Genomic DNA, 26,874 nt, shown 5'->3' with positions numbered 1-26,874 from the left:
CATGTAACCAAACTCCATGTGTTCTTTTAATGAAAATTTTCTTCGTTATCTACTTAAATGTTTTATAGAAGGCAACCTCACGAAAACAGTAGTAATCGGTAAGTCAAAATATGATATAGCAGTTTGTTTTGTCACACCAATTTATTTTCCTGATTGATTGTTTTGATTCTGCTTTCCATTTCATTCATCAATATGTGGTTACATTGCATTACATAAACGGTTGGGTGAATTGTTCCTCTTGGAAATTCAGTGTAGCGAAGAGATGTCACATATAGTACGCTCATATATTGAAATTATTTGTCAATCAGTATTTATTGTTGAGTTTCTCAGGGTCGTCTGGTCGCGTTGGCCACTATCTATGTTAAACCGGAATGATTCATAATCTTTCCAAGTGGAACAATTTAATTGTATTCGTATAAAAGCTAACAAGTACTGAAATTTACTGTAACTGTGGAAGTCACGTTATATTTGTTTGCTGAGCGTCACTTCACTCACAATATTGTTACACTTATTAACCAATGTGTGTGGGTAGACATTACTACTTGGTGTAGAATTCTTTATTTTCATAACAAACCAAGAGCATATCGCATTCAGTGTGCATGGATGTGGGAAATCAAACAACCATTTACTTCATAGTGTCCATCACTTTGATAGATCATAATCGAATACACTTGGATTTGTGGTGTGGAGTTGAAGAGAGGTCGTTCAGTTTTGTTTTGTTGTGCAACAGTAAGTCAACTCAATATTCTCCTTTCACTGAGAAGTCGGATTTAAATCAACGAACTTTGACTTGTTGGAAACTATTTAATTTCTTTTGTAGCAGTCTCATCAATGCTGACTAGATTGAACAAGTCTTTGGAGTGGAATGACAGTTTATTGGATCCTAGTTCCGATTTATATCGAAATTATTCAGCTGAAATTTGTAATTTGGTAAGTTTGTTACCGAGTTCTCAATTGAATTTACATAAAAATGAGGAAAACTGATTAAATGTATAGACAACCTGTGTCTTTTGATAAAGGGTTGAAGTTTGACATTTGAAGACGGTTTTTGAAATATATGTAGCTATTTAATAGCTATTTATAGAAGACAGAGTACTATTTAACTGTTTTCTCTAACTGTGACGAATAGTACCTGTAGAAATTCAAGATGTTGTTTGGGTAGATTCCATGATCATTGTTTTATGCAATTATGGATTTAACTCGTCGTGGTTAATGGTGTCCGTTCTTCACCATTTACCATGTAGATCATATCTCGTTTTACTCTACACAAACTGATGCAGTCTCAAAACACTCTATGGTCTCCAATCACTATGTTGTTGCAATCAAATAAAGGCGAATGTGCTTGTTTCGTTTGATTATGCATAGCATAATTACCAGAAGTGGTCAACATGCACGGGCACGATCCTGTAATGGATCAGTCGTTTTGATATTGTAAGTAGTGACAACTGAGGTTACCCAGTCGATAAATATATTTGCTAATCCACGAGTTTGGAAAACCAATTTGTTCTCCTTCCACGTGAATGTAAAACTTCGGTGCTATGAAACTCCACCAAACTACTTGTTCGACATTCATACAACAATGATTTATGCCGATGAGCTAATTTCATCTAACCTAACATGAATGGCACCATGGGGTAGCCTCACTGAGCTAAGTGGCAGTATAGCACCATCTGCCTGATGTTATACATTGTGATGTCGCATTAACTATCAACTGCGACTAACTCATTTATTCATTCATTACTGACTATTCCATTGAAAAGCCACCGCTCACATTTCTGTGGCTTGAGATGCTGATTGATATCATGTGCTAAGGTTACCAATCGGAATTCTAACTCTAATTTCTTTTCCATTCCGTGTTTACTATTTCCTCCATGACCCAGTGTCCAAGCAATGACCAACCACAGGCATGACCCTCACCGTCCACCTTGTGGCGATGCAAGCCAAGCTCCTATTTTTCCGCTACTCGTAAGTCCTTCTTTGCCTTCAAACTTGAGTCAAAGAGAGAAGTCAACAGACGGCCTCTATCATTCTTATACTTCAGGCATACGTGGAATCATATACAGTCGTGCTGGACCACATCGCACCACTGAGTGAAAAATCACAAGCATACATAGACAAGCCGAAAGTGTTTGTGAATAATGCAAGCCGTAAGTAGTAGACTGGCAAAAATCTGGGAGTGGAGAGTTGTCTATCAGTGGTTAACGGGTTAACCAAAAGCTTGTGGTTAACGTATTATATAGACACAGTAATCCAGTTGCTTAGTAATTATATAAGAAAAACATAGTTGATAGCAATAACAATATTCATGATAACAATTCAAAAACCATTTTCCAAATTTCCAACTTTTACAATATTCATCCCGTTATAACACGCACGATTTTCTTCTCACAAAATCTTCAAGCTTTTGGACAGCATATATTCAACTTATATTGAGGGAATAATCAATGTTAATTGCACAGTTGTTGGCTTCTCGCGTGGATCAGTTGTTGGAAATGCAGTATTAGTCATCGACCATAGTAGCACAAGTGGGAATTTCTCATCGACTGAAGTGACAAAAGACACTGTTCAAAATGCTGTTGTGGCATACATAGCAGAAATGGTTGCCAATGGGTCGGAGCAAGTGTACTTCGATACATCAAGTGGCTTGACAGTAGAAAGTGAGTGCATGTGATATTTTCGAGCTATATTGAAATTGAATTTTGTGTTTAACGTCGGTTGAATAAACCAGTTTATCCTGCGAGTTGAGCGCCACGTTCTCAATGCATCTTGGAAGTTGATGATAGGGAATCCGACACCGGAAGCGAACGTTGTAGGATTCAACTGATTATTTCTCACGTTAAATATCACCTGCATAACAATTAGCATGCATGTATGATGTGATCATCTATTAGATGCTCTTAATTTTAGTTCATGAAACTGTTTGGTCCTATTTCAAATTTGTTGTTCTAGAGAGACAATAGAAATCTGTCTTATCCTCAGTCACTTGTATAGGACCTTTCCATATATGCTGTTTGATATAGAATTCCGTTTACATTTTAAAGAGTCTTACAGTTGGTGAGATCACAACACACGACGAAATGGAATGTTCAGTGTTCGATCAACGAGGAAATGGAATTGTTCACAAGTTTGAAAAACAACTCCATCACTTGCAAACCATCTGCAGCGAAAGTGTCTCGACTTCATTTACTGTCAAATACCTAGTCGCCTGCCATGGCTAGAAGCTAATCATAATCAGGATTAATTGTCATGTATACTCAGCTTTTTGTGACGTGAATAGATACACGTTTCTCATTGTATTTTCAGCTGTAATCCATGTGGCAACCACTGAGGTGATCACTGAATCCAGAATACCGAAGATAACAAGACTACGGGTAAGTAAGTGGTTTGCAATTTTTTCACTGAGTCGATAATATACGCGAGAACTTATGTCTTAAGATTGCAAATTGTACGAGTAAAATACTCTGAATATTCACTTTTGTGAGTTGATTCTTCGACCAGTAATTTTGACTGAAGTATTATTGAGATAATCTTTCTCAGATAAAAGAATATGGAGTGACAGTAAATTAGTTAGAAAAATCCAAAATATCATATATCAGTATTCGCGACAACGCAGAGATGTTTGAAGTATGTGTAAGGTCCCCATATGACATAAAATTAAAGATGTCACGAGTAATCAGGGTGTCGGAATGTAAGGCAGTACATTTAAAAAGTAGATAAGAACGATTGATAAATCGAATAGTTATATTAAGAACGAATTAAGTTGATGTGTATGTATGAAAACACATAGTGAAAGCAGCGAGTTATGCTTCACGTGGAAGAAATTAACAAACGCTAAATTACTACAAGTAGATAAACGACATTTCGGGCAGTAATGGAAATTCATCCATAATCAAGTTCGCGTTCCTCATTATCTGCTTTTATGTCGAAAGTACAAGGAGATTGCTTCAAATGTAAAATCAGAAATAGTGAGGATCAACAACCAAAGAATAAAAACAAATGGTAAATAGTAGAACAATCACTGAATTGACGAAACATCAATTGAAAATGAAAATGTGACCGTGTGATTTACATGTAAGGAAGAAACTGTAGATAGAAACATCGAGAGAAAATGAAGTTCGATAAATCGCTGAACTATTTTGAAAACATTAACAATTCTGAAGGTGAATAAAATTGTACTGAATTCAAAGACACAAAAATTTGGGAAAACATAGAAAGAAGAAAATAGAAACATAAAGAAACGAACTGACAAATCAGAGAAAAATTAAAACAAGAAAAAGAGCGAAAGTAGAGCAAAATAAAAAAGATAAAAATAAACAAATCACAAAACACAAGAAAGTAAGTATTCGTGAAAATGTGGTCCCAAAGAATTAATGTATGAACGTAGGGAGGAATGATTCAAAGATAGAGTGATTCATGGATTGATTGACGTAATGATTGATTGATTAATTTATTAAAAGTGTTCGATTTCGTCCATTGTAGCTGAGACCACTACTGGCACGAACGAAGTGACGACGGAGACCGAGATTACGGAGACCGACACTACGGGAACTGAGGTTATGTTGACGGAGAGTACAACAGGTGAGTGTGTTAGTTGATTGTGTGTATGCAATGTACGCAGTGTTGTTTGTGTGAGATGTGTTTGAGTTAGTTGTGCACAGAACTGATACTACTGGTGATTTGGTGGATTGCATGTAGTGCACTCGATTGGATGGATGTGAACTAATTTGTGTTCGTGTGTGTGTGTGTGAGTTGTGTGGATTGTCTGATTTATTGATTGGTTGATTGATTGACTGATTGAGTCAGTGAGTGCGTGAGTGAGTGAGTGAGTGAGTGAGTGTGTTTGGGAAGGAGAGTGTGAGATAGTGTTTGAGTGTGTGTGTGTGTGTGTGTGTGTCTGTGAATGATAATGTGTGTTGTGTTGACTTAGTAGTTGGACAAGTGGATTGAATTGTTGATGGAGAGAATGCATGGGAGACTGATTGGATGAATGTTTTGATGAGTGGTTGTGCGAGTGTTTGTACGAGTGTTTGTAGGAGTGGTTGGACGAATGTTTGGATTGTTGAAGGTTTAATCTATTTGACAGATTGATCGATGGATTGATTGATTTGTTGATTTGTTGATTTTTGAATGATCGACTGATTGATTGAAGGACTGATGTGATGATTGATTGATGGATATTTGATTGATTGATTGATTGATTGATTCTGAATAATTATTGGTGTTGGATTTCGTCCATTGTAGCTGAGACCACTACTGGCACGAACGAAGTGACGACGGAGACCGAGATTACGGAGACCGACACTACGGCAACTGAGGTTATGTTGACGGAGAGTACAACAGGTGAGTGTGTTAGTTGATTGTGTGTATGCAATGTACGCAGTGTTGTTTGTGTGAGATGTGTTTGAGTTAGTTGTGCACAGAGCTGATACTCTAGTGAAGGAGATCTTGTGTGAGCACAGCCAGTCTTATTCAGGACAGATTACAGAAATACTTGGAGTTATTTATTAAATCGTTTATTTGCAAAATATCATTCTATCATATCAAACCGGACTGTTGCTGTTGCAAACATCAATCCATTGTCTCACATTTCTTTTTCATGCGATATCTTACAAATTCCATTGTGTTCTTGTTCTTTCTTTCTTGATCTTCTTTATCTTCTGCTGTCAGACATTACGTTCTTTTACCTCACGTTATATTCTACTTATATCAATATAAGTAGCACGCACCACACTCCTCCCCTTGTTTAACATGTTGCCGTCGAAGTCTTTCTGATCTTCGTACCGCTGTGTTCTTTAGTGCTTTTCGTGACTCACACCCATGATGATCTTGAAACCATCTCTGTAGCTGACTAGCATTTACGCGCTTCTGCTTGTCTTCTCTCCGGTCTGTGTAAACCGAGCCGCGTCTCCCCGTGATAACATACGTTCCTTCCCACTTTGGGGCCAGCTTCCCCGACCCTGCTCCCCCTGCTATCTTACTTTTTCGTTCTTTACACTTTACTAGGTCCCCCACTGCAAAGGGTTTCCACTTTCTCCTCTGTTGTTCCGCCTTCTTTGTGTCTGATATTTGTTTCTTCTCTACGTTCCTTATTGCCTCCCTCCTCTCTTTTCTTAACCTTGTTGTCGTCCACTTCTGTTGTTGTGGCCAGGTCTTATTATGCATTGGAAGTCGTGGTTGTCTGCCATACATGAGCAAGAAAGGTGACTTCTTGGTTGTTCCTTGTGTGGAGGAACGATGTGCCAGCAAAATCAATGGTAGCTCTTTCTCCCAATTTCCCCCTTTTGATGCTAACCATTCCTTTAACGTCCGATTGTTTCTCTCTGTAAGCCCGTTTGTCTGAGGATGATACGGTGTAGTTCGTATTCTCTTGATGCCAAACTGCTTTAAACGGGCTTTAAACTCGTCACTTTCAAAACAGGGACCCTGGTCAGTTAATATCATCTTCGGTATTCCGTGACACGCTACAATATGCCGGATTACCACCTCGGTCACTGTCTTTGCCCGCTGGTCTGCAATGGGTACGGCATCTACCCAACGTGTAGCATGTTCCGTCATCACTAACAGGTACTGGTTACCGCTCACCGTCTGTGGAAACGGTCCCATCACATCCACCGACCATAGATCACCGACTGCGGTTACTGGGATGGACTGTAATGGCGGTTGTCTGTATCGATCGCTTTTCATTAGCTGACACTGCTGGCAGGTTAACACGTATTCAGCCACATCGTCTCTCATGCTAGGCCAGTATGCACTTTGTCGTAGTAGGTCCGTCGTTCTTGCGATGCCTGTATGTGCTACCTGGTGACACTCGTGTATCACTTTACGCCACCAGTCTTTCGGGATCACCGCCACCCGATTCTCATCATCGTCCTGCCAGGTCAGCACTCCATATGAGTTCACTCTCAGTCGTTCCTTTTGCCGAAGCAGCGTTATTACCTCCTTGTCCATTGTTCGTTTGTCTACGTCTGCTCCCTCTCTTATCACTCGGATTACCTCTCGAAGGTTAGGGTCAGCTTTCTGCTGCCGGACGAGTTCTAATGGGTCTCCCTCTAAACTATTCACCGCGTATGCTGTTAATGGCAGGTCGGCTTTCATGTCTGGTCTTGACAAGTAATCCGCCATTACGTTTTCTTTTCCTGGAACATGATGGATACTGAAGTCGTATTCTAGCAGGCGTATCATCCATCGCCCCAACTTCCCTCAGGGGTCTCTTGCTGTTTTCAACCACTGCAGGGGTTTATGGTCGGTCTCAATGTGAAATCGTCTACCTAAAAGGTACGGTCCCCATTTTTCCACTGCCCACACGATCGCTAAACACTCCTTTTCGATGGTTGAATACTTCTGTTCAGCAGGTGTGAGGACGCGACTCGCGTATTCCACCACTCTATCAGCCTGACTCAACACAGCACCTATACCATGATCACTCGCGTCTGTGGCCACTGTAAACAGTCTTCCCGGTTCAGGCAGTCTGAGCGTCATCTGGCGATCGTCTAGCATGTTTTTGATTCGGTTGAACGTTTGTTCGGCAGTCTCAGTCCACGTAAACTTGGTGCTGCTCAATAACTTATGTAAGGGTGCTGCTATTTCGTTGAAATTCTTGACAAATCGACTGTAGAACGCCGCTCTTCCCAGGAACTGTCTCAACTTCCTTTTCGAATTAGGTACTGCAATATTTTTTATGGTAAGAATTTTCTCCGGCAACGGTTTTATTTCTCCATTTCCCACTTTATGTCCCAACAATGTGACGCTACTTCTCGCTATCTGCGACTTTTCCTTATTAATCCGAAGTCCAAATTCGTCAATTCGCTTTAAGACCGCTTCTACATGCTTGATGTGATCTGTTTCTGTTTGACTGTACACAACTACATCGTCGCCATATACCTCGACATTATCTAGATTCTTGAGCAGTAGTGTCATTAATCTTCGGAACGTGAACGGTGCACCCGCCAACCCGAACGGCATTCGTTTAAATTGATACTGTTTATCACGTACAGTAAACGCTGTCTTGCTTCGATCACTCTGTTTTATAGGCAGTTGCCAATAACCTGACCGTAAATCCAGCACTGTAAACACCTTGACATTCTGTAGCCGATCTAATGTTTCCACCACTGTTGGCATTGCACAAGGCTTCAGGTCTGTTATATTATTCAATTCTCTGAAGTCGACACAAAATCTATACTTTCCATTTGGTTTCTTCACCAAGAGTACTGGCGAGTTATATGGGCTGTCCGCTTCCTCAATTATACCTTCTTTCAACATTTCCTGGACCTGACGATTTACCTCGGCCTCTAAATGCACCGGGACACGACGTGTTGCAAATATATTTACTCGACTGTTCTTTATCGGTATTTCGTGCTTTACTCTGTCACAAAATCCATACGGCTCCCCATCTCCAGTGAATAGTTTCGCATACTTTTTGCATAACTCGTGAATGTTTGGTTTCTTTGACGAGACATCGGCTGCAACTCTTATTTCAGCCACTTCGCTAATTTCGTGTATCGTCAATGAACCATATTTCGTGACCATCTTACCGCTTCTTAAGTCAACTATCGCTTTTACTTCTCTTAGGAAATCTGCTCCTAATATCGGTCTCGATAGGCTTGTGGTTACCACGAACGGAAAATTTATCTCAGCATCCCCCACTTTTACGATACTGTTAGATACGCCAAACACCTCTAACATATGGCCTCCTATCGTGTGGACAGCTAATGTACACGGCTTGATTCTCTTACATTGCTCTTTGCCTATTAACGATACTGCTGCACCTGTATCGATCAGACAAACTAAATCTCGTTCATTTATGTTCACTCTCGTATATACTGCCCCTCTGTCTACTAACGCAACAATCACCAGATTCCTGGGATAGAAAGAACACTCGTTGTAACGTCTAACATATCTGCGTCTTCGTCTTGTTGGACAGTTTATCTTCCAATTTCCTGTCCCTCCACAAGCGTAACATTTATCGTTCCTTTTATTGTTCACTCGTATTGCTGCAATCTCACGCTCCAGCTCCTCAATCTTCTTCTCGACATTACTCATCTCCTGCTTTTTCGCACCCGACCGGGGCTACTGTTCGCGTCATCAGCTGACGAGTCACCTTCGCCAGTTCACTGATATCCATCGGTTGCGCTGCGTTCACCAGTTTTAGCTGTTGGGAGACGGTGGCAGGCACACTCTCGATAAACTGTGACGCTAACAACTGTGCCTCCGACTCCTCATCCAGACTCGGCAGCGCACGGCGTAACAACCTGGTAAGCTCCACAGCCAGCACCAGTGGGTCACCATCGACCGGCAACCTCGCCAACCGGAACTTCTGCAGCGCGTCCTCTCTGTCCACTGGGCCGTCGAACTCCGCCACCAACCGCTCCGTGACTGTCTTCCATGTCGTCTTCCCGCCAGGAGAGAATGCATGGGAGACTGATTGGATGAATGTTTTGATGAGTGGTTGTGCGAGTGTTTGTACGAGTGTTTGTAGGAGTGGTTGGACGAATGTTTGGATTGTTGAAGGTTTAATCTATTTGACAGATTGATCGATGGATTGATTGATTTGTTGATTTGTTGAGTTTTGAATGAACGACTGATTGACTGAAGGACTGATGTGATGATTGATTGATGGATTGATTGATTGATTGATTGATTGATTGATTAATTATTGGTGTTGGATTTCGTCCATTGTAGCTGAGACCACTACTGGCACGAACGAAGTGACGACGGAGACCGAGATTACGGAGACCGACACTACGGGAACTGAGGTTATGTTGACGGAGAGTACAACAGGTGAGTGTGTTAGTTGATTGTGTGTATGCAATGTACGCAGTGTTGTTTGTGTGAGATGTGTTTGAGTTAGTGTGCACAGAACTGATACTACTGGTGATTTGGTGGATTGCATGTAGTGCACTGATTGGATGGATGTGAACTAATTTGTGTTCGTGTGTGTGTGTGTGTGAGTGAGTTATTGTGGGATTGTCTGATTTATTGATTGGTTGATTGATTGACTGATTGAGTCAGTGAGTGCGTGAGTGAGTGAGTGAGTGTGAGTGAGTGTGTGTTTGGGAAGGAGAGTGTGAGATAGTGTTTGAGTGTTTGTGTGTGTGTGTCTGTGAATGATAATGTGTGTTGTGTTGACTTATTAGTTGGACAAGTGGATTGAATTGTTGATGGAGAGAATGCATGGGAGACTGATTGGATGAATGTTTTGATGAGTGGTTGTGCGAGTGTTTGTACGAGTGTTTGTAGGAGTGGTTGAACGAATGTTTGGATTGTTGAAGGTTTAATCTATTTGACAGATTGATCGATGGATTGATTGATTGATTTGTTGATTTGTTGATTTGTTTTTTGAATGATCGACTGATTGATTGAAGGACTGATGTGATGATTGATTGATGGATTAATTGATTGATTGATTGATTAATTATTGGTGTTGGATTTCGTCCATTGTAGCTGAGACCACTACTGGCACGAACGAAGTGACGACGGAGACCGAGATTACGGAGACCGACACTACGGGAACTGAGGTTATGTTGACGGAGAGTACAACAGGTGAGTGTGTTAGTTGATTGTGTGTATGCAATGTACGCAGTGTTGTTTGTGTGAGATGTGTTTGAGTTAGTTGTGCACAGAACTGATACTACTGGTGATTTGGTGGATTGCATGTAGTGCACTCGATTGGATGGATGTGAACTAATTTGTGTTCGTGTGTGTGTGTGTGAGTGAGTTAGTGTGGGATTGTCTGATTTATTGATTGGTTGATTGATTGAGTCAGTGAGTGCGTGATTGAGTGAGTGAGTGAGTGAGTGAGTGAATGAGTGTGTTTGGGAAGGAGAGGGCGAGATGTTGTTTCATTGTGTGTGTGTGTGAATGATAATGTGTGTTGTGTTGACTTAGTATTTGGACAAGTGGATTGAATTGTTGATGGAGAGAATGCATGGGAGACTGATTGGATGAATGTTTTGATGAGTGGTTGTGCGAGTGTTTGTACGAGTGTTTGTAGGAGTGGTTGGACGAATGTTTGGATTGTTGAAGGTTTAATCTATTTGACAGATTGATCGATGGATTGATTGATTGATTTGTTGATTTGTTGATTTGTTGAATTTTTGAATGATCGACTGATTGATTGAAGGACTGATGTGATGATTGATTGATGGATTAATTGATTGATTGATTGATTGGTTGATTGATTGATTGACTGAATAATTATCGGTGTTGGATTTCGTCCATTGTAGCTGAAACAACTACTGGCACGAACGAACTGACGACGGAGACCGAGATTACGGAGACCGACACTACGGAACTGAGGTTATGTTGACGGAGAGTACAACAGGTGAGTGTGTTAGTTGATTGTGTGTATGCAATGTACGCAGTGTTGTTTGTGTGAGATGTGTTTGAGTTAGTTGTGCACAGAACTGATACTACTGGTGATTTGGTGGATTGCATGCAGTGCACTCGATTGGATGGATGTGAACTAATTTGTGTTCGTGTGTGTGTATGTGACTGAGTTGTGTGTGAATGTCTGATTGATTGATTGGTTGATTGATTGAGTCAGTGAGTGCGTGATTGAGTGAGTGAGTGAGTGAGTGTGTTTGGGAAGGAGAGGGCGAGATGTTGTTTCATTGTGTGTGTGTGTGAATGATAATGTGTGTTGTGTTGACTTAGTAGTTGGACAAGTGGATTGAATTGTTGATGGAGAGAATGCATGGGAGACTGATTGGATGAATGTTTTGATGAGTGGTTGTGCGAGTGTTTGTACGAGTGTTTGTAGGAGTGGTTGGACGAATGTTTGGATTGTTGAAGGTTTAATCTATTTGACAGATTGATCGATGGATTGATTGATTTGTTGATTTGTTGAGTTTTTGAATGAACGACTGATTGATTGAAGGACTGATGTGATGATTGATTGATGGATTAATTGATTGATTGATTGATTGGTTGATTGATTGATTGACTGAATAATTATTGGTGTTGGATTTCGTCCATTGTAGCTGAGACCTCTACTGGCACGAACGAAGTGACGACGGAGACCGAGATTACGGAGACCGACACTACGGCAACTGAGGTTATGTTGACGGAGAGTACAACAGGTGAGTGTGTTAGTTGATTGTGTGTATGCAATGTACGCAGTGTTGTTTGTGTGAGATGTGTTTGAGTTAGTTGTGCACAGAACTGATACTACTGGTGATTTGGTGGATTGCATGCAGTGCACTCGATTGGATGGATGTGAACTAATTTGTGTTCGTGTGTGTGTGTGTGTGTGAGTGAGTTATTGTGGGATTGTCTGATTTATTGATTGGTTGATTGATTGACTGATTGAGTCAGTGAGTGCGTGATTCAGTGAGTGAGTGAGTGAGTGAGTGTGTTTGGGAAGGAGAGGGCGAGATGTTGTTTCATTGTGTGTGTGTGTGAATGATAATGTGTGTTGTGTTGACTTAGTAGTTGGACAAGTGGATTGAATTGTTGATGGAGAGAATGCATGGGAGACTGATTGGATGAATGTTTTGATGAGTGGTTGTGCGAGTGTTTGTACGAGTGTTTGTAGGAGTGGTTGGACGAATGTTTGGATTGTTGAAGGTTTAATCTATTTGACAGATTGATCGATGGATTGATTGATTGATTTGTTGATTTGTTGAGGTTTTTGAATGAACGACTGATTGATTGAAGGACTGATGATGATTGATTGATGGATGATTGATTGATTGATTGATCGATGATGGATTGATTGATTGATTGAATAATTATCGGTGTTGGATTTCGTCCATTGTAGCTGAGACCACTACTGGCACGAACGAAGTGACGACGGAGACCGACACTACGGGAACTGAGGTTATGTTGACGGAGAGTACAACAGGTGAGTGTGTTAGTTGATTGTGTGTATGCAATGTACGCAGTGTTGTTTGTGTGAGATGTGTTTGAGTTAGATGTGCACAGGACTGATACTACTGGTGATTTGGTGGATTGCATGCAGTGCACTCGATTGGATGGATGTGAACTAATTTGTGTTCGTGTGTGTGTATGTGACTGAGTTGTGTGTGAATGTCTGATTGATTGATTGGTTGATTGATTGAGTCAGTGAGTGCGTGATTCAGTGAGTGAGTGAGTGAGTGAGTGTGTTTGGGAAGGAGAGGGCGAGATGTTGTTTCATTGTGTGTGTCTGTGAATGATAATGTGTGTTGTGTTGACTTAGTAGTTGGACAAGTGGATTGAATTGTTGATGGAGAGAATGCATGGGAGACTGATTGGATGAATGTTTTGATGAGTGGTTGTGCGAGTGTTTGTACGAGTGTTTGTAGGAGTGGTTGGACGAATGTTTGGATTGTTGAAGGTTTAATCTATTTGACAGATTGATCGATGGATTGATTGATTTGTTGATTTGTTGAGTTTTTGAATGAACGACTGATTGATTGAAGGACTGATGTGATGATTGATTGATTGATTGATTGACTGAATAATTATTGGTGTTGGATTTCGTCCATTGTAGCTGAGACCACTACTGGCACGAACGAAGTGACGACGGAGACCGAGATTACAGAGACCGACACTACGGCAACTGAGGTTATGTTGACGGAGAGTACAACAGGTGAGTGTGTTAGTTGATTGTGTGTATGCAATGTACGCAGTGTTGTTTGTGTGAGATGTGTTTGAGTTAGTTGTGCACAGAACTGATACTACTGGTGATTTGGTGAATTGCGTGTTGTCTACTCGAGTATATCTCGTTCTCTTTTTGAATATTTTTCTGTACTTCCACCGTCGATTTTATTATTTCTTGATGGTTTTTTTATGGTTCTGTTCTGTTCCTCCATTGCCTCGCTTGTATGTTTTCTTACGTTCTGTCAGTGTTTTTTTTGTCGTGCTTGTTTTTCGTTTTCTGATATGCATTACGCTCTTTAGTTTAGATCATTTTGTTTATTCTTTTCGAACCCATTTGTCCAGTTCACTTGTTTGCCTATTAACCTGATTGTTTTTATTTGTTACTATGTTTGTTATTCGCTGATCCTATTCTTCATCGATCTGTATTCTATTTTCGTTGGACTTCAAATATCGATTGACGCTTGGTTCAAGCGAGTTGTCTCATTCACCTTGTCCGCTGCGCATCATTTCGTTTCGTCTCGCTCTCTCCTCTTCACTTTCTTCGCTTCGTTTCTCTGATCATTTGTCTGGATCAATGATTGTACGAAACATACATACTTAAAACTCGTTCTCGTATTTGACTCATCAAACTCGGTTATTCACTAACGCGAGTTAATTCGATGATAATATACGAGGGTTGGCGGTATGTATATTTCGATGACAATCATCACACGATATAATTGAGTCAGATATCAGGCCACCAAAAGTGGTGAGCTCGTCGATAACAACATCGTCCGATCTAGTTGTCGTCAAAATGAAGGGCCACTCAACGTGACCAGCACGACGACGAACCTAACGCAGCCAAACTACGTCGATGATGAACCCTCTACACTCCATACTTTCAATGCACGAACTCAACGTAGCTTGCTCAATCGATAAACAACACAGTTTTCGACCATACGAGCAAATCGGAGAGAGATCACAGCACCACTAAAGTGGTAGGCCCGACTTCGAACCTAACGCAACCTGGCAAACTAGTCGGACGATGATCGTCTCGAACTCTACGCATCCGTTAATCAAACTAAGTAACTGAATTGGTCTAAGAGACACTCAAACTACTCAATCTCTAATCCGACACATTCGGCGAAGCCGGTACGGTGGGGACATGGATATGATCAAGTCGTATGACCTTATTGACACTTTGTCCTCGTGTCACCTCTGCTCACTGAACTGTTTAGCGCATCGTTCCATTATGATTATAATAATTATCATATTATCATTATCACATTAATGTCACACCACCACCTAACGTGGAATTATTATTGCTGTTCGTGCTGATATTAGATCATGACATTTAAGCAATCATATCACACTCCCCATCAAAGTGTAATTTTATGAACATTTCATTTACGTTATGACAGTCGAAACTCGTTGCATAATTCTTTGATTTTTCAATAACGTAAAATTTTGCTGCTTTATGTGAGTTTGTTCCATTTTCTCCGCGTCATTTTTGCCCTGTTATTACACTCATTCTTTGATTTTTTCAAGGACGACACTCTCATGATATTATTTTCTGTTTTTCTATTAATACGTCTTACGCATACTTCATCTAAGTTTTCGAACTGCTGTTGTCTATTGAACTGTCTGAAATTAATTCGACATCAGTGTTATATATTTACGATTTTCTTGCTGCAAGTTTAGCTACATTGTTGTCTAAGTCGGGAACGTTAATGTAGTTTGCTACTGTTGTTCTCGTCATCACTATTATTGCTTGATTGTTATTTATGTTGGAATTCAAATTCTTCAATATATCAGATTGTACTAATATCATATCGCCAATTGTGCCACGACACATTTGCTGCAAGGTTTTGGTTGATGATGATTGACTGACAAGGTGATCTAATCTAGTTTATTACACCGTCATATAATAATGAAGAGACACATTAATGTGATGACAAACTGGCTGGTGAAATATGTTTAATTTAGGTCGTGTACAGAAATATGTTGAATGCAAAGGCGAATCTACAGAAGCGATTAGAAAATTGGAAATCATTAGAAACAGACCTGATGTGAGCAGTAGATTATGTGAAGTGACCTGATTGAGGCATTCAGTGATTTGACCTTCTATTCACTCCAAATTGTTTACTCCTGAATTCACGTTTTCATCATTTGTGTGCTTATCTAAATTCAAGTTCCTTTCTCCAATGTTTTGTGTTTGTGTTTCTGCTTGTCTATCTGCATTGCATGTAACCAAACTCCATGTGTTCTTTTAATGAAAATTTTCTTCGTTATCTACTTAAATGTTTTATAGAAGGCAACCTCACGAAAACAGTAGTAATCGGTAAGTCAAAATATGATATAGCAGTTTGTTTTGTCACACCAATTTATTTTCCTGATTGATTGTTTTGATTCTGCTTTCCATTTCATTCATCAATATGTGGTTACATTGCATTACATAAACGGTTGGGTGAATTGTTCCTCTTGGAAATTCAGTGTAGCGAAGAGATGTCACATATAGTACGCTCATATATTGAAATTATTTGTCAATCAGTATTTATTGTTGAGTTTCTCAGGGTCGTCTGGTCGCGTTGGCCACTATCTATGTTAAACCGGAATGATTCATAATCTTTCCAAGTGGAACAATTTAATTGTATTCGTATAAAAGCTAACAAGTACTGAAATTTACTGTAACTGTGGAAGTCACGTTATATTTGTTTGCTGAGCGTCACTTCACTCACAATATTGTTACACTTATTAACCAATGTGTGTGGGTAGACATTACTACTTGGTGTAGAATTCTTTATTTTCATAACAAACCAAGAGCATATCGCATTCAGTGTGCATGGATGTGGGAAATCAAACAACCATTTACTTCATAGTGTCCATCACTTTGATAGATCATAATCGAATACACTTGGATTTGTGGTGTGGAGTTGAAGAGAGGTCGTTCAGTTTTGTTTTGTTGTGCAACAGTAAGTCAACTCAATATCCTCCTTTCACTGAGAAGTCGGATTTAAATCAACGAACTTTGACTTGTTGGAAACTATTTAATTTCTTTTGTAGCAGTCTCATCAATGCTGACTAGATTGAACAAGTCTTTGGAGTGGAATGACAGTTTATTGGATCCTAGTTCCGATTTATATCGAAATTATTCAGCTGAAATTTGTAATTTGGTAAGTTTGTTACCGAGTTCTCAATTGAATTTACATAAAAATGAGGAAAACTGATTAAATGTATAGACAACCTGTGTCTTTTGATAAAGGGTTGAAGTTTGACATTTGAAGACGGTTTTTGAAATATATGTAGCTATTTAATAGCTATTTATAGAAGACAGAGTACTATTTAACTGTTTTCTCCAACTGTGACGAATAGTACCTGTAGAAATTCAAGATGTTGTTTGGGTAGATTCCATGATCATTGTTTTATGCAATTATGGATTTAACTCGTCGTGGTTAATGGTGTCCGTTCTTCACCATTTACCATGTAGATCATATCTCGTTTTACTCTACACAAACTGATGCAGTCTCAAAACACTCTATGGTCTCCAATCACTATATTGTTGCAATCAAATAAAGGCGAATGTGTTTGTTTCGTTTGATTATGCATAGCATAATTACCAGAAGTGGTCAACATGCACGGGCACGATCCTGTAATGGATCAGTCGTTTTGATATTGTAAGTAGTGACAACTGAGGTTACCCAGTCGATAAATATATTTGCTAATCCACGAGTTTGGAAAACCAATTTGTTCTCCTTCCACGTGAATGTAAAACTTCGGTGCTATGAAACTCCACCAAACTACTTGTTCGACATTCATACAACAATGATTTATGCCGATGAGCTAATTTCATCTAACCTAACATGAATGGCACCATGGGGTAGCCTCACTGAGCTAAGTGGCAGTATAGCACCATCTGCCTGATGTTATACATTGTGATGTCGCATTAACTATCAACTGCGACTAACTCATTTATTCATTCATTACTGACTATTCCATTGAAAAGCCACCGCTCACATTTCTGTGGCTTGAGATGCTGATTGATATCATGTGCTAAGGTTACCAATCGGAATTCTAACTCTAATTTCTTTTCCATTCCGTGTTTACTATTTCCTCCATGACCCAGTGTCCAAGCAATGACCAACCACAGGCATGACCCTCACCGTCCACCTTGTGGCGATGCAAGCCAAGCTCCTATTTTTCCGCTACTGTAAGTCCTTCTTTGCCTTCAAACTTGAGTCAAAGAGAGAAGTCAACAGACGGCCTCTATCATTCTTATACTTCAGGCATACGTGGACTCATATACAGTCGTGCTGGACCACATCGCACCACTGAGTGAAAAATCACAAGCATACATAGACAAGCCGAAAGTGTTTGTGAATAATGCAAGCCGTAAATAGTAGACTGGCAAAAATCTGGGAGTGGAGAGTTGTCTATCAGTGGTTAACGGGTTAACCAAAAGCTTGTGGTTAACGTATTATATAGACACAGTAATCCAGTTGCTTAGTAATTATATAAGAAAAACATAGTTGATAGCAATAACAATATTCATGATAACAATTCAAAAACCATTTTCCAAATTTCCAACTTTTACAATATTCATCCCGTTATAACACGCACGATTTTCTTCTCACAAAATCTTCAAGCTTTTGGACAGCATATATTCAACTTATATTGAGGGAATAATCAATGTTAATTGCACAGTTGTTGGCTTCTCGCGTGGATCAGTTGTTGGAAATGCAGTATTAGTCATCGACCATAGTAGCACAAGTGGGAATTTCTCATCGACTGAAGTGACAAAAGACACTGTTCGAAATGCTGTTGTGGCATACATAGCAGAAATGGTTGCCAATGGGTCGGAGCAAGTGTACTTCGATACATCAAGTGGCTTGACAGTAGAAAGTGAGTGCATGTGATATTTTCAAGCTATATTGAATTATTGGTGTTGGATTTCGTCCATTGTAGCTGAGACCCCTACTGGTGTGTGTGTGTTTGCGTGAGTTGAATGAGTGTACTGGATGAGCGAAGTGGATGTGAGCACTAGATGGTGTGTGCATGTTGTTTGATGAAGTGATTGGATTGAGACGATGACTGAATGAATGTTGCTGGTGGTCGCATCTTCTTGTGACATGTCAGTCACCTCACACACTGTGTGAGTGTTGTGTGGTCTGTGAGCATGTGGTGGATTGGTGCGAAAGATAATTTGACGTTTGTGAAGTCCTTCATTCTGTTTAGGAATACCCTGTTGTATACTTTTCCTGGTTTTGAGCGAAGAGTGATGCTTCTTCAGTTCTCACATTTGCTGTGTCCGCCTTTCTTTGTTATCTTGATGAGATGTCCTTCAACACTATTTGTAGAGTTGGTTTATTGTTAAGGTGTAGTAAAATCCGCAAGCGTGCAGAAAGCAAGTACACAGGGAAACAAATAAGTGGTAAAAGTCCACATTTATTGTTGAATGTTAATCGATTGCGAATAAATTATTCATTGTCTTCGTTTACAACCAATGAGAGAATAGATCAAGATTGACGACCAGACATTTTCTCATTCAGACTTACACAAAATTTTATATAGTGGATTAAATGTCTAAATTACAGCGAGTCGACAAATAATAAAGTAGTTGATTAGGCTTACTACAATAGTATTTAAGTAATTTCTATATCAGTACATTAAATAAAATCCTTTACAAAAATTATATTGACTATGTTCAAATTATCATGATTTATTATTACTGTAAAATATGTATTCATATTGTTTTTCAGAGACAACTGAATTAAGCAAAACGACTTTCAGTACGAAAAGTGAGTTGCTGTTTTTTTCTTCCTTGTTTATACTTTAAATATTAAGTGTATGTCAAAACTTTTAATTAGTCTTGTACTGACAGATTAATGTCGAAATTTAAAATGATGATTTCTTATTTACGTCCTTATCATTTCACAATATTCATTTAATCAAGTTATATTACTAAACTAAGCAAAAACTTTATAACACTATCAGTCAAATAGAATCAGATTTCATATTCACCTCATAATATTATGATTATTTCCCACAACTCTTAACCATTTGCATACAATTGGTCAGCAGATATTTTCATTAGTATCAATTGTGGTCATAAGTTCTACTCAGCCATTTTTCATCCAAGTGACGGGAATTCCCTGAGAGTCTATTACCAAGATTCCTCACTCTTTAAGAAGTTGAAAAGAGAATGAGAAAGGTTTTATGAAAAGAATGGTTGAGTCGAATGATCTCAAGTGGTTTATTTAGTTGATAAATTATAAAATAATAGGCTTAGATTGGATATCTGTCCAAAACTAAGATTGTGTTACGAAGAGACCAGCTAATTGTAAATTATTCAAAACTTTTGTGGTGTTTTATAATTTATCGATGACTTATCTTATTCAATCGATGGCAGATCAAGCTTCTTCTATTATCTGACTATTTCACTCTTGTTAATAACATTTCCCCATAGGTTTACTAAAGGTCTTCATTTAGTATTACAGGATACTAAATAGATCACAGTGTTTAGTACCGGGTGATAGATCTAAAACTTTATCCAGGAATTTTACTGATATATTACCTACTTCATGAACCAACATCTTCAATGAATGTTTCTTCAAAATGTATCATCTATGTAAGAAGAGATTAAGATAATTTTAACATTCATATTGTTGTCTAACGTAAAGGTTTAAGCTGTGATTTATGAAAATAATATTAACCTTTTTTAAAACAAACAATTATTACAATCTATGCTTTAACTTACATTAAGCAATCTTATCAACTTAAACCAGTAATAATATAAACATTTAAGTTGTTTAATTGCTACAACTGATCTTAAATTATAAATATAACATCCAGTTTTTTTTCTAAAAATGTTAAGAATGTTTAATAAGCTTCTTAAGAATACACTCGTTTTAATGCCTGCAAACACCGATTAACCTGAAGATAAATTTTAAAATAAATTATACATCCTCAGTTTTACTGCATTAGATTTAATTATACATCTTAAAGTGTGATCAATATCATTTTAGATATACTAGAACTATCAATGACAGTGGAGGTTTTAATAGGAAATCAACAAACAAATTGGAATTCCGAACTGTCTAACAAATTTTCTGAACTTTACAACAGTACTGCTGAAAACACCTGTGCTTCGGTATGCAATCATGTCATTTTATTTTATGTTCGTCTATTTTAGAACTGAATGTTTGACTGGTCTTTTGTGAGGCCAAAAGACCATTCTTACATCCTAATAAATTACATACTTATACTCAAGATGCAAATATGCTGTTCTCATGATTTATAAAAAAGGCCTGTTTTGGTTTAAATAAAGTTAGGAATGTATTCGTTGAATTTTAAGAAAAATTAATACCTTATCCAGTTTCACCTGTTAACATTGTTATTAAGAGCCAAGTAGTTTACAATACGAATTCACAATCAATATAAACAGTGAAAACATAAATATAGTTTATAAAGAATGTAATAAGCCTACTTATTGAATTGGTTTAAAATCCAACAATTTTATTGAATTTGTTTCCAATATTGCTTGACAATCCTCCACTATGAAGGTCAATGTATATGAGACTCTAAAAATGAGTGTTGAATGGTTATTTTCAAAAGCAAGGAATCATGATATTCTTTGGTACAATAACCAATTTATTTTTCTTTTCATATTCACAAGACTTTTGGAAACGAATGAATTCAGTCTTTTTACTGATATATATTTGAATTTGTTACAGAAATAAAATAAAAATATAAATTTATTACAGGGTCAAAGTAACTTTACACTAAACACATGAAACTATCACTAACAACCAAATTGTATGTTGATTTCGAAAATTTCAGGAACATAAACAGTTTACTTTACGCCCAAAATTACTATTATATATATATAACAGGGGTTTCACATAACGTAAGCGGTTACGAATATATTTTAGTTGCTAACGATGACAGTGGAGCTAAATTAACAACATAATGTTAAGCGAGCCGAAAATGTCTACATAACCAATAAATTCTCTTCAGTGACTAACTTATTGTATTTTATTTGTAATAATTTTCATGCATTAATGATGGATATATTTATGCAAAATCCATAGATGACAAATTCAATAAGAACCAGGTTCATCTTAATAGCATTCTCCTTCTTTTTCTTCTTCACCTCACGAGTACACGGATCTGGAGACCACAATCTCTCTAGCAGATTCACTTGGCAAATATCATTTCAGTAACTATTGATTTTACAATTAAACATTGTGATCGACACATAATATCTTGATCGTACTTTTAATTCTCGACTTACCAAAATGGTATACAATATCAGATTGTCTAAAACATACATACTTCAAATACTTTTATATTCAAATTTTTATGTGTAATCTGTTATTAACATGATTTGTCGACAGAATGTATATGAAGCAAAATAGGATACATAGATTTTATTACTATTATTATTATATTAAGCAACAGACATTATATATTTACTGTATGCTTCTACTTGTAAATTCGTCTTTGACGTACATTCATAAAAGAATTTATTTCAACTCAACATATCACATGGATCTCCATAAATTTGATTTATTATGCTTTCATCTAATATTTCTTTGCAGATAAAAGCCAGCCCTCGATATATTACATCAATACAATACACCGTACGTACTTGTACTGTTCTTCGTTTTTATCCGGGTTCTGTGAAATCTGATGTACAGATAATTGTAGAATACATAAATGACCTCAATGTGACTCAAACACAAATTCTGCAAGCAATTCAGTTGGGTTCGCAATTATATGTAATAGATCTGTTAAAAAATCAGTCAATCGATTCCAATCGTATAATATCACTGAAGTGTATGTTTATATCGTTAAAAATTCATTATGTATAGAAAATACTAATATATATATATATATATATATATATATATATATATATATATATATATATCCACCGTATCCTCCAACTCCGTTAAAGCACCGGACATTCGTTTTTTGTCCTCTAAACACCCCCGCTACGAGATCCATCTGTTTTCAACATTATTTTTCTTCCCTTGATGAAATTGATGTAAGTAGCATAATATGTATTAGTTTTGTGCTTCATCACTTCCAGTTGGAAATGTAGCAATTCTGAAGCACATACAGATATTAGTGTTTTACGTAAAAAGATTATTATCGTTTCTCCTAAAAGTTTACGTATTCAAGCAAATAGAACGAAAAGTCATCATTTCCCTTAAATATCAATTAAGCAACTCATTAGTATTCTGTTTATTTCAAACTCCAAGAATTTAAATTTACTCCTGTAAGGGGTTATAGTTGGAGATTTTTGAAAAGTCTTGTAGCAAGATGAAGTAATTGTCAAATGCTGTGTGATTTTAATTGCTTTTATATCCATCGAAGTGATCAAGAATAGATCTAATAATAATACTACTAAGACTTGAAGAAATATTACTTTTATCCTTATGAACATTGTTTAAAAGTATTACATTTTATAAGAAAACTTTCAAATGTATCTACATTTTATTTATTTATTAAAACACATAAACATTGGTACTAGGAGACACCAAACACATATGCGCCACATAAATCATTCGATTTTTGTGAGGGCTAAACTGTTGCACAGGTGCCCAAACAGAAGCAGGTGGTTTTCTTGGGGGCCACAACCCGAGCCTTCGACCTGAAGGTCTAATCCACAAGGCAGTGAAGCACCGTAAGGGGATGCAATCCCATGGTAGCTGGTGACCAATAACTGGTCCATACGCCTTTTTTCTTAGGATCCTGGAGCCCATGTACACTATTGGTTTGAAATCAAGGTTTTCCAACTCCCTAGGTGGATCCTCCATATCCACCAACTCGGTTAAAGCGCCGGACATTCGCTTTTCGTCTCCGCCACGATAAGGCAGTGAGTAGGACTCCCCTGGCAGCGGTTGTATGCACGTAGCAACTTGAGAGCATTTCAAGAGGGAGAGCTATCCCCACTGTCGGCCGTACTAGGGCATTCGGGGACCAGAAACTAATTAGGGAAGAATAATGTCTGCTTATTTTATAAAAAAAACTAACATCTTCAGTAATAAGTGTGAAGACTCAACTTAGATATATAAATAGATTATTCGGTATAAACCTTGTAGTTTATTGTTCTCTTCTATACATATAAAACGACTATTGAAATGCTAATAATTAACTACTAGAGAATTCATATACGTGAAAATTGGAAATTCGTCAATTTCCATCCTATGTTCATTTTCATGAACACTAATTATCATGGCATTAAATATTGTAATATAATATGGGACTACGAGGCAATGCTCATCCATGATCTCTCATGCGAGGTTCGATTGGTTGAAGCTAGACGGTAACACCGTTGGATGATGGCTTGGTGGTATAGAGATTAAGCGTTCATACGCGAGACCGAAAGTCCTGCGTTCTAATCCCGCGTGCGGGGTCGTGGATGCGCACTGCTAAGAAGTCCCATACTATGATGATGTGGCCATTCAATGCTTCCAGATTTTCAGTGGTGCTTCAATATACTTAGTTATTTCTCAGTCGTACGATATGTTCACTCCTAATCCAATTAAGTGTTTTTTTCAGTCCCGTTAATTATTTTGATATGACTAATTGGCGCGACTATAATTTTGGGATGAACAAATCAGAATTAGGATATCAGTTTTTTGGATTTTGGTGAGAAATTTATTCATCCATTTAGCTAAATAGTGTCTCATCAGTTCATGATGGAAACCTTGAATATAATTTCTAACCGTAACCATCAACTTTAAATCAAAATTCTAATTCCTCACACTGGTTTATAACCATCATTTGGTTCTAGTTAGTAGGTGGACATTCTGAAGGTCACTTTAGTGTCTCACAAAGGTCGTTCATAAATTATAGTCTCACCAATTGATTACTAACATTTATTCATGTATATTTTTGTAATATGTCTGGAGTACTTACCTATTTGTTGTACTATGTATGATCATTAAAACTGAGTCGGCAACTCAAGTCAATACACACAGCAGCACGATTGATCAATATACCAATTCACATAACACACGCTACCTGCAAAGTTTGTACAATATACGTGTGCATGAAATATATAATTCTTATATATTGTGTAACTTGTTAACCATCTTTATTAACTAATATCAATCCACTGTTCTTCATTAATCTGTTTAGTAATTATGCAAAAAGAAACTTGTAGTAGGATCGCATCAAAATGTTCACCACATGCTCAATGCATCGAAAGGTCTGACGGTGCCGTTTGTGTATGTAATCCAATGTGGATAGATTTAAACATGCAACAGCCCGGAGAACAGTGTATAAGTACGTTTAGTCACGTAATGCATAGCCTTTCACCTTGCCCTCTTCCTCCAAAAAAACTATGGTGACAATTAGCATCACTTAAAATTCATAACTGCGAAGTAAAATATCTGAATATAACACTGCTTACGCTAAATGATTTATAAGTAGTCAATGACAGTACGTGTTTCAGTCTTGAGTATTAAAATCACATCAATCAAGTTCCCTTGTACTTGATTTTAATTACCTAATATGAGATACAGTAAATCGAAAAGTCGAAATGCTTATTCTTGTAGCAACATAGTAAATTGTCCATCCGAATCCGGCCGACAATTATGACTCATTAACCACACATTAGTAAACAATCGATGACCAAGCAATGTAAACATACTGACTTTGCAAAAGGTCGATCACGATACGAATAGCTTTTTCTAAAGTATGTGACTGGAGTAATATGTGTAAAGGTGTCACGGACATTTAGGGTTTGTCAATGCTTCTATCTGCAACGATCTTATCATCAAGAATCCCAAACACAGTCGAACCAGAAGTCAGGAATGAAGAAGTTCCAAGATATATTTGCAAGTTAGTATATATATATATATAAAACTAACCATCTACAATCTAAAGACCCTTCTCAACTTTTGTTGAAGTTCATTTCAAAATCAGTATTTTCTTTAACTAATGTCACACTAAATATACATGTCCTCTCGAAATTCTGTTGGCTGGGTATCATGTGTATTCTAAATTGATAAAGAAGTTACCAACATGAAAAACTGTTATATAAGTACATTTGTTTCGGGTATCACTTCACTTTTCATTTCTTACTAGCTGGATTTTTCGGTAACATTGATATACTGAATTCAGACAGCTATATTTCTAATCCATGGTTGGCTAGAGGAATGTTTTTCTGTATATTTATAAGTAGTGAACAAAATTACCGTTATATACAAAACCTGAATTTAAATTACAACTCACCCCAAACATCTATTTAATGAAGTACTAGATGTTCGTTTAATTGTATCCTAAATTTATAATAATCACCGATAATATTGATAATCCCCGTAAAAAAAATTACTCAGTAAAGTCTCACACTAAATTCAATATAATTTATGAATTATTTACCAAATAATTCATTTTTATTGGTTGTTTGAATCTTTCCAATGACGTTTAGGACTGTAATGATCAGCAGGTATATCCAGCTGAGTCTCAAATATAACGAGAAATGCATCCTGGTTCCCACTGCTAACCACCATTCAACTCTACTTATAATAGTTAGCAAATACCTTAACACTTATTAGCTCATTAGAACTGCATTGAGTAGGAACAAAACATAACTTTAAAAATCCCTTTGTGCAATATTTGTAACAAAAATAATAATAATAAATCCCTGATAAACCTATTTTTAGAAGGAATCTAATAATCTAGAAACATTGTTGGCATATTTACTAGTTGATTTATTCAACAAGATGTGTTTCAACATCATTGTGTTATTTCAATAATTCTTTTTTCTTTTCAGTAAGTCCAACTGTAATAGCGCTAATTGTTATTGGAACAATCCTAATCATAATAATATTTGCCGCAGGAATATACTTTGCTCTTCGTACAGGCAGAAATGGTCAACGTTTTATACATTCATTTGCTTAGCAAATAAATATAATTTAATAATACTCATTATACATAGATCCGAAAAGAAAATATAATCAGTATGTACATTGAATAATCATAATAATTATAACTTATATTTCGATATTATTTGTATTATTTGATTGAAAAAGGAAAATGTATTTACTATAAATTTTCAGGTTGAAAGAATTTTCTGTAAAATTTTATTGCATAAATTTCTTTTCTTTACATCTACAATCTATCAATGTATTTAATTAAATGTGATATAAACAATTCCATTTTTTGTCGGCTTTGTTTATAAATTTTTATGCCAATTTCCCTATATATTATAATTTCTTTCGATGTTCAGATTCTAATTTACAGAATCATATTTTGGCATCTGATATGTTACACAATAGTGAAAAACATACTCTTAAATTT

The 26,874-nt window shown here is 37.3% G+C and overlaps 1 protein-coding gene across 1 annotated transcript; it reads left to right on the top strand.

Moving 5' to 3' along the window:
• Positions 1–831: 831 nt before the first annotated feature.
• Positions 832–26,475, top strand: MS3_00010607 (uncharacterized protein; the record flags this gene model as incomplete). Its single annotated transcript, XM_012940866.2, has 10 exons — positions 832–930; positions 2,402–2,657; positions 3,304–3,375; positions 16,624–16,733; positions 18,204–18,459; positions 19,317–19,355; positions 20,583–20,707; positions 22,158–22,395; positions 24,709–24,855; positions 26,348–26,475. 10 exons carry the CDS (start codon positions 832–834, stop codon positions 26,473–26,475), a joined length of 1,470 nt encoding a protein of 489 aa, XP_012796320.2.
• Positions 26,476–26,874: the final 399 nt, after the last annotated feature.

This window comes from Schistosoma haematobium, chromosome 3, assembly GCF_000699445.3.
Source record: "Schistosoma haematobium chromosome 3, whole genome shotgun sequence".
Taxonomy (NCBI): domain Eukaryota; kingdom Metazoa; phylum Platyhelminthes; class Trematoda; order Strigeidida; family Schistosomatidae; genus Schistosoma; species Schistosoma haematobium.
Note: the sequence above shows the minus strand (reverse complement) of the source record. Positions and strands in the feature narration are given on the sequence as shown.